This window comes from Choloepus didactylus, chromosome 9, assembly GCF_015220235.1.
Source record: "Choloepus didactylus isolate mChoDid1 chromosome 9, mChoDid1.pri, whole genome shotgun sequence".
Classification (NCBI taxonomy): domain Eukaryota; kingdom Metazoa; phylum Chordata; class Mammalia; order Pilosa; family Megalonychidae; genus Choloepus; species Choloepus didactylus.
In genome coordinates, this window is record NC_051315.1 from 12,846,583 (window position 1) to 12,863,133 (window position 16,551).

At 55.7% G+C, this 16,551-nt stretch overlaps 1 protein-coding gene across 5 annotated transcripts in view; it reads left to right on the top strand.

Moving 5' to 3' along the window:
* Positions 1-16,551, top strand: part of TFCP2L1 (transcription factor CP2 like 1) — a 57,329-nt gene that overhangs the window by 29,061 nt on the left and 11,717 nt on the right. For 4 of the 5 annotated variants that reach the window (XR_005218809.1, XR_005218810.1, XM_037849632.1 and 1 more), the window contains 8 exons: positions 824-976; positions 4,808-4,918; positions 8,412-8,503; positions 9,198-9,246; positions 9,331-9,424; positions 11,893-11,983; positions 13,024-13,127; positions 16,194-16,336. Coding sequence is in view for 3 of the 5 variants with exons in the window: in XM_037849632.1 (XP_037705560.1) it covers positions 824-976; positions 4,808-4,918; positions 8,412-8,503; positions 9,198-9,246; positions 9,331-9,424; positions 11,893-11,983; positions 13,024-13,127; positions 16,194-16,336 (837 nt within the window). In the remaining 2 variants the exon portion in view is untranslated. The remainder of the gene's footprint in view (positions 1-823; positions 977-4,807; positions 4,919-8,411; positions 8,504-9,197; positions 9,247-9,330; positions 9,425-11,892; positions 11,984-13,023; positions 13,128-16,193; positions 16,337-16,551) is intronic. The other variant, XM_037849634.1, reaches the window with a different exon arrangement.

The following is a 16,551-nucleotide window of genomic DNA, read 5'->3' on the forward strand; positions in this document are numbered from 1 at the left end:
GCTGGTCGCTAGGGTTGGATAAAGGACTTGGGATGTTCTAGAATTCCATGTCTGTTTGCGTGTTGCTTATAACATATATCCTCTTTAAAAAACATAAACAGGTGTTTTCTAACATAAATAATTGAAAGTAAGCATTTTTCCAGTTTTGAGCACCTGGCATATATTCAGCCTCGCGCTAACACCCCCCGAGCTCGCAGCGGCTGAGGGCAGGGCTGTGGGCTGAGGGTTCTGGGCTTGAGCCCAGGTCTTTCCTTCGCCTCTCTGATCTTCTTCATTTTCTGTTTTTTCTGTAAAATGGTGCTGTTGCTGCAACACCTGTCTTAAGGATTTGATGGGAAGAATACACACATAATAGACATAAATCCGCTAGTGCTGTGTCCGCACGGAGAAAGCCAGCTCTCGTCTGTCCTGTTACAATAAACGCACAGCGAGGGCCTTCTGTGTAGCAGGGATGTCATGGAAAGACAGAAATGGCTCCAGCCTTCAGGTTGTGCTTTTAGCCTGGCCAGGGCCACCTGTGCACGAGGCCGTCCGAGGGACCGGGGCTAAACCGCGGTCCCCGCTCTTAAAGTCCACATGCATTCGTCCAGGGAGAGGCTCTGGGTCAAGATGGAGGGTGGGGCCCGTGGGCTCAGGCAGGGCCCCCGAAGTAAAGGGACAAAGGCAGGTGTGTGTGTCCTTTGTGGGGAGGGGGACAGGGAGTGGACGGAGGGCCCGGGGAGAGCAGGAAGTTGAGGCAGGTGTGAAACCGCCGCTGGGAGAGCCCCTGGCGCGTCCCCACCCCGCCCAGCTCCCTACTTGCCCACTGCCTGCACTTTCTCAGGTGCACTGCATCAGCACAGAGTTCACCCCGAGGAAGCACGGGGGCGAGAAGGGGGTGCCTTTCCGCGTGCAGATCGATACGTTTAAGCAGAACGAGAACGGGGAGTACACAGATCACCTGCACTCCGCCAGCTGCCAAGTGAAGGTGTTCAAGGTAGGATGGCCTCCAACGCCCTGCCCCTCCCGGGCCTGCGTCACAACCTCCGTGCTCGCCCCACGGTTGCACAATGACCGAATGTTGACTCCTGCCACTTCTCTTGGAGGCTTGGGCCTCGCTGGGGTTCCGCCTGGCTTCCTGTCTCTTTCACACGTGGCATCTCAGCTTTCATCAGAAACTGGGATCCCCGGGTGTCACTGCTCACTTGTAAGACTGATTGGATTTGCAGGAGCACTTTGCTATTGCCACAGGTGCTCCCATCTAGATACCTTTCAAAAATCAAATCAGGAGACTTCCTGCCGGGGACCTGGCCACCTACCTCTAGGTTTAGGGGCTGGTACCGTTTTTCTCTCTACGTTGGTGTCCTGTTGGGGAACGAGACATTTTCAGAGATGTTTCTCTTTTCCTCTCATGTCTCACCCCTTACAATCACCAGTCCCCGTTTCTCGTCTCATCAATCTGGGCAGTTCATGCCCTGAAGATGGTAGCTGTGATCTGGTGCAGGGGGGGGTTGCATGGCTTCAGAGAGATGAGGGGTTGCAGCAGAAACTTGCTTCTTTTCAGGAGCAGGGGGCAGGAGCTGGGGCAGGCCTGGGAGACTCCAGCAGCTGCTTGCAGAATTGCTTTGGGTCGTCGGCTGCCACTGCCTTCCAGCCCTTCCCTTCTTTCACATTCAGGCCCATTTGCAACCTGCTGAAAAAGTCCCATCTGCTGGGGCTGGAGATCCAAGATGAGTCCTTCAGACAGGGCCTTATTAGAGAGAAAACTGGGTCAGCGTGGAACCTTCCAGAGGTTGAGATGGATGTGGGAACATCCCCATGGAGCTGGCAGCTTCAGGAGTGGCTGATCTGCCCTGTTTCCCAGCTAGACTGAAAGCCCCCAGAAGATGGGGGCCACTCACTTTTGTGCTGCATCTCCCATAGAGCCTGATGTATGATCGGCCCTAGGCTGTGATTTCTGGAACATACCAATCGGAGCAGGTGTAGGAAAAGCAGAGGAGGAGTTCATGGTGTCTGCACTATAGCAGGCATGCAGCCAGGCCAGCAGCTTCGTCCGGAGGGACGGGACTGAGGGCAAAGGGCTTTGAGCATCGGAATGTCGTGACCAGCCATGAAGTTGGCCCCACTGGGGTTTGGGAGGGTGGAGGGGGTAGTAGCGCATTTTGGCCTCTCCTGCCAGAGCAGGATGTGCCCATCAGCAGCCTGCCAGGTAGGATTATGAAGTAGTGAAATCAGCCCTCCGAGGAAGCTGTGCTCCACTGACTTAGTGTCCTGTGGCTGCTGGAACAAAGTACCACAAATTTAGTGGCCTAAAATAATACACATTTACCATCTCACAGTTCTGGAGGTAGAGAGTCCAAAATGGGTGTTGCTAGGCTAAAGTCAAGATGTTAGCAGAGCTGGTTACCTCTGGGGGGCATATGAGGGAATCTGTTTCCTTACCTTCTGCTTCTAGAGGCTGCCGGCTTTCCTTGGCTTGCAGCCCCTTCCTCCGTCTTCAGAGCCAGCAGGGACAAATCCTTCTCACCCCACAGGGCTCTGAGCCCCTCCTCTGCCTCCCTCTTCACCCTTGCGATGACACTGGGCCCACCTGGGTTACCCAGATAATCTTAGGTTGAGGTCAGCTGACTGTCAGCCTTCATTCCCCTTTGCCAGGTAATCTAACGTATTTGCAGCTGCTGAGTAGGAGGCCGTGGCCATCTTTGGGGCCGTTATGTTGCTGACCACAGCCCCTGTGCGGCGAGTGCTCCAGCCTCTGCCTCACTGCCCACCTGGGATCTCCTGGTTCTAGTTCTCAGCTGACATCACAGCCACGCAGCCTGGGCCCTTTTCTACCCTGTGTCCCTTCAGCTCCACTTCTCTTCTCTTCCATGGCCCTGCCTGCTAGCTTGCACCCTTGGGTTGTGGTTTGCTTCCTTCCCCAGTGAGGTCTGCTTTATCCTCCTGCCCCCACGTGTGTGCTTCGGGGTCAGACACCACGCTGGGCAGGGGAATGAGGAAACGGGAGTGGGGTGGGGTCTGCCCTCAGGGAGTGGCCAGTACTTCCTGTGGCCCAAGTGGCACCCCTCTGCACCCCTGGGTTGGAAGCTCAGGAGAGAGGGCGGAGAGGGCTCTGACCCCAGGATCCTCGTCCACCCACTGGGCGTGCTTGGGGGAGGGGGCTGCAAGCCGCCTTGTCTGAGGAAGACCTCGGTGTCTCTAGCAGGTGTTAGGAGCCCCTGGTGACCTGAAACTAATTTCTCAGATGCCTGAGGAGGGGTGCCCACCCATCTGCTGCCCCCTCTCATAGAGGTGGTTGAAATTGGCATGGACCATGCCATGCACCCTTGGCCACCCCAGTTACCCGGAAGCCCCTGGCTTGGTGGAGCAGCACCTGGTGTGGGGGGTCAGCATCTCTGAGGGGTGGGCCGCCCTCGGAGGTGGAGCAGGCAGGCCAGGGGCTGGGGCTGTGGCTCTGACCCCTGGGTCTGTCGTCTGCGTGTCCCACTGTCTCAGTCTGCCAAGGCTGCTGTGACAAATACCACAGGCGAGTTGGTGTAAACAGCGGGGGTTTATGTCTCGGTTTTGGAGGCTGGAAGTCAACACTGAGGCGTGGGTGGGGCTGTGCTCCCATGAGCTCTCGGGTTCTGTTTCTGCCTGGGTCACGTGGCTGTCTTCTTTCTGGTTCCCCCAGAGGCTGTGTCCTGATATACTCTGCTTATGAGGACGCCAGCCATTTGGATTAAGGTCCGTCCTGCCTCAGTTTGGCCTCCTCTAAATAAGATCTTTGAAGATCAGATTCACAATCTAGTCCACCCCCAGGCGGGGGGGTTGGGCCTGGACCGTGTCTTTGTGGGGGATGTGGTTCCATCCACCATACCCACCTCCAGCTGTGGATAAGGGGCAGGAGCGTCTCCCCGAGGGCTGCTTGTTCAAAATCCATGGCCAGAGGAAAGCCCACTCCAGAAGGAAACTCCCAGAGGGTCCCTGAACCCCACAGGTGTCACAAAAGCAATGCCTCTGAGCTTGAGAACTCGATTTTCCCCACGAGCTGCCCACCATGGTGTGCTCTGCCAGGTAGAGAACACTTGTGCCCTTCCAGGGTGCTCTCAGTCCTGAGGACTGAACTCGCTTCCCGAGGAGGAGGGAGCCAGAGCCGGGCCACCTTGGCAGGTGCATACCTGGGCACGTGCCTGGGTATCCTTGTGGCCTCCCTGTCCTCGCTGATTCCCTTGAGCCTCAGTTTCCCAATCTGTAAAGGAGGGAATAACAGTCCCTGTGAGGCCCGGATGCCCTTCTTGAGTCCCTGGGTGTACCGGGCAGCGGGGATTGGCAGCTTGACGGATACAGGTGCGCAGTCACTGTCGGCCTGGGGATGTCACTGTGTGTGTGGAAGGTGAGCCGGGGGCTCACCAGGAAGTCCAGGAGTCGGGGGCGAGGGGGTCTCCATGGTGTCTCCAGGAGTTTGTAGCCTGCCAGTGTGGCCAAACCCAACCAGAGGCCCCTGGCTCTCTCGTTTCCCTTCACTTTCAACGGGTAACCCCAGGAACATGTCCTGTGCCGGCTTTCTTGGGGCTCCCAAGGGTTCCTGTCTGTCAGCAGGTGGCTGTTGGTAAAGGGTCTTCTCCCAGCGTCTCCCCGTGGGCATCTGAGTGGACGGGACTAGCAGGAGGTGGCGAGCCCCCAGGGCTGGGCTGGAACGTTCCAGAAACATGTCTTTGAAGGCTGGGAGGCGAAGGGGATGCTGCCCTGTGTGTGAGACTCCTCCTGGGCTACTGGGGAGCTGGGGAGCCGCTGCCCTGGCTGATGCCTTCGCCGGCTGGGGACTGACTGTGCTCCTTCCTTGAAGCCAAAGGGAGCCGACCGAAAGCAGAAGACCGACCGGGAGAAGATGGAGAAAAGAACCGCTCAGGAGAAGGAAAAGTATCAGCCGTCCTACGAGACCACCATCCTCACAGAGGTGAGCCGGGCAGCGGGGATGGGATGATGTTCTGCGAGCTTCCTGAAATGTCGGCCATCCTGGGCGAACTGTTTAGAGCTCTAGTTAAACTGCGGTGTGTTCCCTGTACCCTGGGCTGTGTTCATCTGGTAAGGCCTGGCGGCTGGGGAGGTGTTTGGAGATAACCACTAGCTCTCCGCTGAATGTAGTTGCACTTCTTAAAACTAGGTTGCCTTTTGTTTTAGAAAAACAAACTTAGAAAGTAGGTAATACATTCACATGGTTTGGAATTCAAAAGGTGCAAGGTAGCATATGATGGAACGGCTTCTTCCACTGCCCCCCCAGCCTCAGCCCCTCTCTCCCACCCAGACCTTGTGTGCACGCAGGTCCGGTTCATGTGCGTGTCTGCCCCACACCTGCTTCTCTGCACCAGCAGTGCCCGTACACATCTAACGGTGTGCCTTGGAGCCTGTTCCCTGTCAGTTCCTAAAGCACGTTGTAGAAAGTTCTTTGTGCAGCTGCATAGTGCTTGTTGTGTGGCTGGCCAGTTGGTGGACTCGTGGCCATTTCCGGTCTCCTATTATGGTGCATAAGGTGGGCATGTGAATAAGGTGTGGCAAGCATGTGTGCAGGATTCGACTCTAGAAGCAGGATCACAGGGCCAGGGTGTAAGCACTTGTTACTTGACGCTGGGGTCGATGGTGGAAAGCATTTCCCCCTCAGCCTGCATCCAGGGGTGCTTCCGAGACGTCCAGGCTCCCAGGCTCTGGTGCCCCCCGTCACGGGCCGTGCCAGCCCTCCTTGTTGATCGTGCTGTTTTCTTTTAAACAACTATTCCCAACAGTGTTCTGGAATCAGGCAACTAACAGGTGTTGGTGTTGGTTCACTGAACAATTTAACTTTCTCAGAAGGCCCTGAATGCATGTGCAAGGCCCCGTGCTGGCTGTGTGGGGTCGAGGTGTGTTGGGCATGAGGGCCGGGCACAGGACAGTTAAGAGAATAGAACAGTGGCCCGGTCCTGGCTGATAAGGAGCTGCGTGTGTGTGCACGTGTGCATGTGTGTGTGTGAGGGTGGACATGAGTGTTGTGTGTGCGCATGCAGGTATGTGATTGTGTCCGTGTGTGTACATGGTTGTGTGTGTATGAATGTCTGAGTGTATGTGTACAGGCGGGTTTGTGCTGTGTATGTGTTTGTGTGCATGTGTGCACACATGCACATGTATATGTATGTGTGGGTGAGAATGAGTGTGTACATGGGTGTGCATGTGCGTACAAGTGTGTGAGTGTATATAGACATTAGTATGGATATGTTGAGTGCATGTGTGTGTGTTGTATGTGTGCACACATGTATTTGTATGTGGGTGACAATGACTATACTTGGGTGTGCATGTGTGTAGAAGTGCGTGAGTGTATATGGACAGATGAGTGTGGGTGAGTTTATGTTGAGTGCACTGTGTTCTATGTGTGCACACATGTATCTGTGTATGTGCAGTTGAGAATGAGTGTGTACATGGGTGTGCATGTGTGTACAGGTGTGTGTGTATATGGACAGATGAGTGTGGGCAAGTATGTTGAGTGCATGTTGCATGTTGTATGTGCATGTGTGCACACAAGTATTTGTGTGTGTGTGTGTGCAGGTGAGAATGAGTGTTGTGTGCATGGGTGTGTGTGAGTGTAATAAGCCATATGTGAATGCGTATTTGCAGTGAGGCTCTGTAGAGGCTAACTTTGTGGTGCAGTCTGATGCGCACTGCATGTTGTCTGACCCTGATAATGATGGTTGGGGGCACAGAGGACCCTGCCCCATGCCCAGCCACGGTGGAGGGTCATTGCTTGCTGCGCACAGCGAAGGAGAGCCAGGACACAAGCCCCGTGGTTTCTGACTCCGACATCACTCGGGTTTCTCCCCCTGCTCCGTCCCTGTCCCTGTCCTTCTCACCCTGCCTTTGCCTGGAGCACCCTCCCTGTAGGGGCCCCCACCCTCCCTCCACTGGCTGAGCCCCTTTATCTGCAGGGTGGAGCCTCAGCCTCTCAGCAGCCTCCGACTTCCCCGCGGAGGACAGTGTCCCCCAAGGCGGCCGTAGCAAACTACCACTGGCTGAGTGGCTTGAAACTATAGGCATTTATTGCCATATTGGAAGAGGCCAGCAACCTGAAACTTGCAGGGAGAGTCCTTTCTTGCTTCTCCCTGGCTGCTGGTGTTGCAGCAATCCTTGGGCTCCCATGTCTGTCTCAGTCGTCCCGTGGCGGTCTCCCTGGTGTCCGTCTGTCTGCGTCTAGTTTTTTTCTTACTCCAAGGACACCAGTCTTATTGGACGGGACCCACCATAATCCAGGGTGGCCTCAACTTAACTAACCACATCTTCAAAGATCCTATTTCCAAATAGGGTCCCGGTCACCACACTGGGGGGCAGGACTCGCCAGAGAGGTCCCGGGGCCTTCACACCATGGCTGTCTGACCCCTTAGCTCCCCGCCTGCACGGTGACCTTGTCCCAGCCGGGCCAGAGGTGACGGAGTATGGCAGTATGGCTTCCCCCACTCTGTCAGCTTATCAGCTTCCCTCCTGGGGCTGCAGGATTTAGCACCAACAAATTCCAGCCTGTGCTCACGGCCAAGTTAAATATTGACCAGCTGTGCGTTTGGCGGGTGACAGTAAATCTTCAGGAATGCTTCAGATTGGCCCCTCCAAGCAGATGTCATGGCAGGGAAGAGAAGAAATGAGTTCTTTGTGCACAGACTTCCTTCAGCAGGCAGAACCCATCTGTCTCTGCTCACTTTGGGAGACTCCCGCGTCTGTTCGTTTTTTGGCTTCTGCACAAGAAGTTTCTGGAGAGCAACGATCACGTCTTATGTGTTCCTCTGTCTCCCTCAGCTTCTAGCCGTGTCATACCTGTCATAAACACACATCGAGTTGTGCTGGGGCAGAGCTACTGGTGGTCCTTGTGAACGGAGCCTCTCCTGTCCACTGAGATTCCTGTTGGAGACCAGATTCCGTTTTTTAAATCAAATCAGATGGAATATTCATTGTTCAGGTGGAATAACGAATTGTACTGATTTCTGTTGGGAGCTTCTCTGTGGTCCCGTGCTCTCTATGATGTGCATTTACAGAGCAGGAAAACCTGCTTCTGTGCAACTGGCTGGTTTTGTTTTGATTTTCTTCTGTTTTCTTGGGGGCCCAGGAGTCATGCAACCAATATTTCCCTCTTTGATTTGCCCACCGGGAAGCTCAGGGAGACACGTTTCACATTTTCTTTGCTTGGGCATGACCTCCTGAATGTCAGGTCTCCCCCTACCATGTTTGGTCTCACCCGTGTGGCCCTGGTCACGTGCCCGTCCCCGGCTCATTGTGGGCGCCTGCCCAGTGGGGGTCGGGTGTGGGGAGTCAGGGACATGGTACTTCGACTTGGGTGTGTGCTGGCTTGGGAAGAGCACAGAGCCAGCCCTAGGCCCCACTGCCGCCCCCCACGCCGGTGCCAGCGCCCCAGGTCATGGCTGCCTGTGCTCTCTCCCCAGTGCTCTCCCTGGCCTGATGTGGCCTACCAGGTGACCAGCGCCCCGTCCCCGAGCTACAACGGCTCTCCCAGCAGCTTCAGCCTTGGCGAAGGGTACGTGCCCCCTGTCTTTCTCCCTCTGGACTCCCCTGAATGATGCCGGCTGTGGGTTCTTCTCACTGCCCAGAACCACCCCTCTTTTCCTGATACGTTAGCCCTGAAGGAGGGCCGCTGTATCTCCCTTTCGGAGAAACTGTGAATATTGTCCGGCAACAGATGCCAAACTGTGGGTGCTTATTCACCACAAGATAATTCCCCATGGGAACTTGCCCCCCTTTCCTGATGCCATTTAGAAAAGTGTGTGGCCTGTGGTCCTTGGTTTTGTTGAAGCTTTCCGAGCTTTGAGTTTCTATGAGGAGCAAGGCTGCTTTGTTGCCTGTATCCCACCCTGGTCGACTTGACCTTCCCATGGGCTGGAGCTTGGGGTGGAAGCTCCAAGTGGGAGGCGATACTGAGCAAAACAAAGAGACCCAGAACCTCGGGGCCTTGGTCATTGAGGGGATATCCTCAGCCATAGCAGTGTAGCTGATCAGAACTTCCAGTCCACATCAAAGAGCCAATTGGGGATTTCGCAGATGACACCCTGGCTCCTGCTGACATTTCTGTGTCACGGAGTTCTTGGGTGTCCCCTTCATTTCAGAAAGGCCTAGCCCTGATGGGAGGCAAACACAGTGGGCTTAGGTGAGGAGGCGGCCGGCACGTCCCTGGAAGTGTCCCCCACCTCACCTCGAGCTCTTTTCCTTTGCAGAAACAGTTCTCCGACCCACCCGGTGGAGAACCTGCCGGTGGGCAGTGACGTAAGTGTTTGCGGCCGGGCTCTCTGCTGATGGTCCCCGCGGGCCTCCGTGTGGCCGTTCACGGCCTCTTCTCTCTGCCCGCAGCACCTGCTCCCGTCCACCTCCATCCAGGACGCCCAGCAGTGGCTCCACCGCAACAGGTTCTCGCCGTTCTGCAGGCTCTTTGCCAGCTTTTCTGGTGAGCTTCTCTGCGTTGGTTCAGGGCCCAATGGGGTCACCCCCAGAATGTCCCCTTGGACCCTGCAGGGCTGTGGGTTTGTACTGGAGAGGCAGAGGGGCGTGGAATCACTCTCACACCTGCTGACCCCAGGCCGAGGGCCAGAAAGACGAGATCCTGCCCCCAGAAGTTCCCCGTTCACTGGGGCCGTCGGGGAGACTTTACCCTGGGATCCACCTCACCTCGGGGTGGGCCCTGGTCTGCCCGGGCAGGGCCTCCTTAGCCAAGCAGGGCAGTGCATACCTAAGGAGCTTCCTTACACTTTTCCCACAAAAATGCTGTCTTTGAAGCCACGGCCTGGGAGACGGAGGGGAGGCCATGGCTGAGAAGGGAAGGCTGGTGTTTCCTTCTTGGCGAAGGTTCCGAAGCCCGTGTGGATCGTCCGTCAGGCAGCAGGCCTGAGCCCGGTGCTGTGGGTGTGGTGATGGACTGGACAGTGGGCCTTGCCTTCGGGGAGAGGCAGTCTAGAGCCACAGGGGTGTGAACTCCCTGCCTTCAGATTTGACCCAGACCAGAAGAGCCAAGTTCCAGAATAATGGTGGCCATGGGAGCGAGGCAGCCCTCAGTCATATTCTCAGCTCGGCTGGAGGGTGGGATGAAGGAAAGGCTGGGTCTCTGCCTCAGGGGGCTCCACTCAGCCCAGAGGCCCAAGCGCGTCTCCTCTGTGATGGGAGGAGACCCAGTGGAGGGGCCTGGTCTGGGCGGGAGGGAGGCGGCGAGGAAGACAGGTTACCGTCTAAGGAGGGGCTCCTGAGAAGGTGTCACGGAGCAAGGCTGGGACAGGGTAAGACATGAGCCAGACGGGTGTTTGGGGGAGAACTTTCCAGGCAGAGGCCTCAAGGTGGGCACCTGTCTGGGGTGGTCCCGGAGCAGAGTGCCCTGCGTGGCTGGGCCGGTGTGGACCCGGGGAAGTGGGTGAGGCCAGAGTGGGCAGCAGGGGCAGGGGGCTGATCAGGGGTCCTTGTAGAACCCTGCAAGGACTTCAGCCTTCACTCCCCGAGGAGAAGGAAGCCGTTGTGCATCCAGAATTGTGCCCAAAACGGTATCTTTCCTGGGGTAGGAGGAAAGGATGGGAATCGTGGCTCTGGGCCACGTGGCCTGTGGCAGGTTCAAAGCAGAGGACTGATCTTCTGTTTATGCCTTGGGGAGTCCATGGGGGTGGAACTATCTAGAGGACCTGAGCTCCAAGCAAGGGACTGCATGGCTGCACAGGCTCACGGCTCCTGAGAAGGACGGCGAGACTGCCCGGCTGTAGCTCTGGGTTCTCTTCCTTCTTTAGCCACGGTTCTCCTGGTCCCCTTGCTATAGCCACCTTCCTGCATTGCTTTGTCCTGGGTCCCGTCCTCTTATGCTGCTAGGACTGTGTGTTGGTACGACAGTTAGGAAGGCTGGTGGTGTCTGCCACAGCCCACCAGTTTATGGGTTTATGGGTTTATGCCCTGCAGGCATGCACACATATACTGCCAGAAGTGTACACTGACTGCGTGCTCAGGGCCTTTATCATAATAGCCCAAAACTGGACATCACCCCCCACCCCTGTCCCCCACCATGCCCATCAGCGGGGAAGGGATCCAATGACCTGTGGTATATTTGCACAATGAATAATATAAATTAATGAGTGCATCCAGGTCAGAAATTAGTGATGGGGGTGCTTTAGCTGAAAGTGAGACAGTACAGGGGTTCATTCTCTTGAGACCAACGAATATGTTAGAAATCAGTGCTGTTTAATTGCATATTCCACTCCTTTCAGTAAATTCAACCATCGGCACATCGTTGGTTTTTGTTTGACTTCATATGTTTAAATCATAGAACCTATATTTGCTATCTGTTGCAAAAAAAATAGAATAAATATGAAACATATGAAAAATTGAAATCAAAAGGAAAAGAATGAGAGAGAATGATTATAACTGCGTCCAATGCAGATGAACCCTCAGACAGAGCTTTGAGGGAGGGAAGGCAGCCACAGGTGCCTACTTACTGTCCACTTCCATCTGTGCACGTTTCAAAAACCCAGGTGTGCTGTAAGAGGTCAGGGTAGTGGCGACCCTTGGGGGTGAGGGGTGTGAGGGTGGCCCCTGGGTGCTGCTGTCGTGTTCTCCCATGTGGTTTGCGGGCTGGGTGTGTGGAAGTGTGCATATGTTATATGCCAAGGAAAAGTCTGGGGTGCAGGTAAGCACAGGTCATGAGCACCTATTGGTTTCTGAAAATGCCTTGCTTTGTGAACCCCACTTGTTTAGCTTCTGGCATCTCTTGGGCTGTGATCTTCTTGCGTCGTTTAGCTCTTCTCCTGCTTCTCTCTCTGCATGCCGTGTCCGATGCCCACCAAGGCCGCGGCTGGCCCTCGTCTCCCCCTCTTACTGGCTGTGCCCCCGTGCAGGATCTCCAGGGACTTGGGGTTGCAGCTGTTTCATTCCCACTTCCCTGTCCAGGTGCTGACTTGCTGAAGATGTCCCGAGATGATCTGGTTCAGATCTGTGGCCCCGCAGATGGGATCCGGCTCTTCAATGCCATCAAAGGCAGGTGGGTATCGGTCTCCCAGGGGAGCCTGCGGGAGGCAGTTGCCTGGCCCCAGGGGTCAGGAAGCCCACCTCAGTCCCTTGGGCTCAAGACGGCTGGTCATACCTGGTGGGCTGGCCTGGAGAGGGCCGGGCTCCCCTGTCTGGGTGCTTCCTGCAGTGCCGGGGGTGGGTGGGGGGTGGGGAGCTTTGCCGAGAGGGGCCCAGGCCAGAACCGGGAGTGAGGTGCTGAGGGCAGGGCAGCTGGCCACAGTGGATGCTGTCTTGTGGCCCCTTCCCCCTTCGTTTGGGAACCTCGTCCTCTGGCTCTCAGCCCCTCAGCCATTTCTCCAGGTTCCCCAATGTGTCTGAGGGTCCTTGGCACTGAGCTGCCTCCTCCCCAAGGGGTGCCATGGACTGGTGTAGGCTACTCAGCATCGTGCAGAATTTTTATGTTTTGATGCCATCCTGTGTTGATGGGAACCCTCTTTGTCCTCTCCCGCCTGGTAGCCACTGGTCACCCCTGGCTGTGGAGCACTTGACCTGAGGCTAGCGCGGCCAACAGAGGAGAGTGTTGGATTTTATGTAATTTTAATTAATATAAATTTTTTCAAAAGTAGCCACATGTGGACAGCACAGCTCCAGAGTGAGATAGCTTGGGTTTGAATCCCAGATCTGCCTCTTATTAGCTGTGCAGCTGGGGTGAAACCTTAACCCCTGCAAGCTTCAGTTTCCCCATCTGTAAAGCGAGAGTGTTGGGTATTGCTCCTTCCGGGTTGTATGAGGATTGAGAAAGTGATGCGTATGGAGTCCTGAGCCCAGAGTTTGGACAGAGTAGGTGGGAGTAAATGTCTTCTCCTCTGGTCACCAGGAGCTAGGAGGGATCATCTTGTCCATCCCCCTGCCTCCAGGCAAGGCCCGCTGAGGCGGGGTTCTGTGTGTGTCCCCCCTGCCCCCTGAAAGGCACCCCGAAGCCTTCCTAGCTTCCTCTGAGTCCTTCCCACTGCTGCTTCCAGCAGAGGATGGGCCCACACCCACCTGCCGTCTTTCTTTTCCTCCTGGCAGGAACGTGAGGCCGAAGATGACCATCTACGTCTGCCAGGAGCCGGAGCAGAGCCGAGCGCCCCTGCAACAGAAGCGGGACAGTGGTGGGGACAACAGTCTGTGTGGTGGGTTGTCAGGGAACCCCTCCCTGCAGGGCCAGGAAGGGGAGCAGCAGGGGAACTGGGGAGACCCCGCAGCAGCCCGAGTACCCTTGCTGGGAGCATTTCCCCGATTGGCCTCACTCCGGGGTTGTGCACAATGCGTTTTTATTAAACCTCATTGTGGAATTCAAATACTTAAGGGGGAGGACATCTCCTACAATACCTGGGCTGGCTTCCTTTCTTCACAACTGGGGAGATGGAGCCCCAGACGGAGGGGACATATGCCCTCCAAGCCCCCCGGCTACTCCTGGCAGCCCGGGGTGGGGGTCCCTGTGGGTCCAAGGCTCCTTCTCCATTGCTCAGCACACAGTGGCCTGGGGACAAGTGACGCTTGGCGGCTGTATTCCTGGAAGCTGGGCCAGCCCCAGGTCTCATCTGAGTGGTCCCTCTGGTTTCCTGTGGCTGGGAGAGCTTTCCTGTTTGGTTTGGGAGCTCGGAGGCCAGCCAATGGGCTGTGGAGTACTTCAGGAGTGTGTGGCTTTTCAGGGTTGTCAGTCTCAAGGTGGTTTGATGAGGTAGAGGGACAAAAGCTTTTGGGGTCAGCCATCCCTGAATACAGGGCTGGCCATGCCACCTGTTATCTGTGGGGCAGGGGACCAGGTCTCTGCTTCAGCCTCCACACTTTAAAATAAAGGTAAGTACCCCTCCCTCCCGGGGTCGTGGGGCTGAAATGAGGTGATGTGTTTGAAGCTGGTTGTATCTGAGCGCCCGTGAGGGCTGCACATCTGGTGAGCTGCCCATGTCTCTCCAGAGCATGTCTGCATAGAGAGGCAGACAGACAGTCAGAGAACAAGTGGGAACTCTGCCTGCCTCTCCAGGAATACTAACAGATTTATAAGAACAGCCAACACTTTTTGAGCACAAGTCCTTGCCCTAAGGGCTTTTCATGAATTCACCTGCTTGCATCTCATGCTCCTCCTGGGACTGCATTGCTCCTTTTGCTTTACTGTGGGGGAAACTGAGGCACAGAGCCGGGATCCAAACAGTTGGACCTCGGCCCCCAGCCGGCCCCCATGCCTTCCCCATGAATGGCCACGTCCCCACCTGTCCTTTGCAGCCCGGGTCTGTGGCTGTCTGCGTGCATGTAAGCCAGTGTGGGGTCCAGGCTCCACGCACAAGATGTGGGTTAGCCCCACAGCGGCCCTGCACCTGGGGCTGTCCTTGCACGCACCCCGTACACACTGCCCCGGGTCTTGCTTCCTGAAACTCAGACCCAGGCTCATCCGTGCTGGAGCCTCTTGCTTTTTCCAAATGGCCCCGTGCGCAGCACCTGTTGAGAAGCGGCTGGTTCTCTGCTCGCTCCGAGCACTTCTGGGTTCAGTCGGGTGTAGGAAGGGCCAGTGACAGAGTCCCATCCATGCCAGCCAGGACTCTTCCTTCTGATTCTTCTTGCCAGCTGCCCAGCTTGTTTTGGGAGTAAAATCAGACAAAAGTGGAACTGGCTCTGGAAAGGCGAAAAAGTAAAAAGGAAGTCCAGCTGGAAGTCTGTTATAAAAAGGAATCTTACGCGAGTTCTGGGACTCTTACCTGGCGTTAGGACTGGAAGGAACGTCCTGGCGTTAGGACTGGAAGGAACGTGATGCAGTAACCACATCCTAAACTGGGTCAGCGTGCTGGAAACCCTGGAGAATTCAGTCCTGGGTGGCTGGAATCGGAGGGTTTCTACCGCCCCCTTCAAAGACAGCCTCTGCGTTTGCTGTTACAGCATTGGGCCTCTGAACAGATATTTTTGAACCAACAGTTCCTTAGTCAGGGGAGACGTCTGGAAGTCTCTAATTTAATCCGGTTGTGTTCTTACTTTTGAGGATCTTGAGGCCCCCCAAAGTTGAGTCACCCATCTCCGGTCACCTGGGTAGTTTGCTGCTACCTCCGGCCTGGCCAGAATCCATGTAAGAAGGAGTGTGTAGGATCAGGGTCACCCTTGTCTTCTGACCTGTTGCCAGCAGGGCACGCTCCCAGCCTTGGCCTTCTCCCGTGTGGTTAAAGTTGCGGGAAGGGACGAGGAAGAGAGATGCCTAGTTCTTTAAGTGGCTTTCTTTATTTTGCGGCCAGGTAGCACTTATCTTTCATGCTCACTCTTAGCTACCGAAGCCATCCAGTAGCCCGTTGTACAGTGGAAGAGTTTTGGGGACACAGGGATATCCTTGCGGTGGCTTACAAGCCTGGCTACACATGAGAGTCACCTGAAACTTGTTCAGATAGAGATTTCTGCCAGCCCTTCTGCCTGCAGCCCCTACCCCCGAGTGGGCGTCACGGGGCCTGGGTGGGTCAGAAATCTTTACAACTTACCTAAGAGCTCTGTTTCAGTTTCCTTTGGCTGCTCAAGCAAATGCTACACAATGGGTCACAGTGGGTCTGGTTAAACAATGGGAACTTCTTAGCTCATGGTTTTGAAGCTAAAAGAACGTGTTAAATCAAGTCATCATGAAAGCGATGCTTTCTTCCTGATGACTGGCGTTCTGGGGCCGGCTGCCGGCAATCGCTGGTCCCGGTCTCCTCTGTCACATGACAATGTACATGGCGGCCTCTCCTGGCCTCTCCCTTCTCCGGTGGGTTCCACGGACCTTCAGCTTCCTGCTTCCTGTGGCTTTCTCTCTCTCTGTCTGAATTTCATTGTCTTATAAAGGACTCCAGTAAGAGGATTGAGACCCATCCTGATTGAAGTGGGTTGCATTTTAACTGAATAACCTCATCAGAAGGTCCTACTTACAATGGGTCCACACCCACATCAATGGATCAAGTTTGAGAACATGTTTTTCTGGGATATAGACAGCTCCAAACCACCCCAAGCCCCAGGAGAGTCTGGGACAGGAATAAGGAACCACACTGCAGGGTATTCCAGCTGTATGACTTCTAGACAGGTCCCCGTTACAGCCATGCTCCCCCAAACCGGTTGGGGCCTGACATCCTTCACATGATTATCCGCTGGGGGGCTGAGGAGGGTGGGAGGGGCTGCGGGCAGAGGCGGCTCTGCTCATTTAAAAACGAGGCACTTGTTCTTTAGAAAGGCGCCTCCCCTCCCTCCCTCAGTGTACCACGCCATCTTTTTGGAAGAGCTGACCGCCTTGGAGTTGGTTGAGAAGATCGCTAACCTGTACAGCATCCCCCCCCAGCACATCCACCGAGTCTACCGGCAGGGGCCCACGGGCATCCACGTGGTGGTGAGCAACGAGGTGAGGGCAGTGCTGGGGGCTGGGGCTGGGGCTGGGGGCTGCGGGGAGGGGCGTGAGTGCTCTGAGGATCAGAAGTGCACCCTGTGAAATTTGGGTTGACTCCAGGCCAAAGCTGGCAGACAGCTTTTATCTGCAGGCTCCCTGCTCCCAAGGGCTCGAAATAGCGGTTGAGCAGCTGCTCTTTTCCCCACCCTGGGCTGGGTTCCATGCAGGAA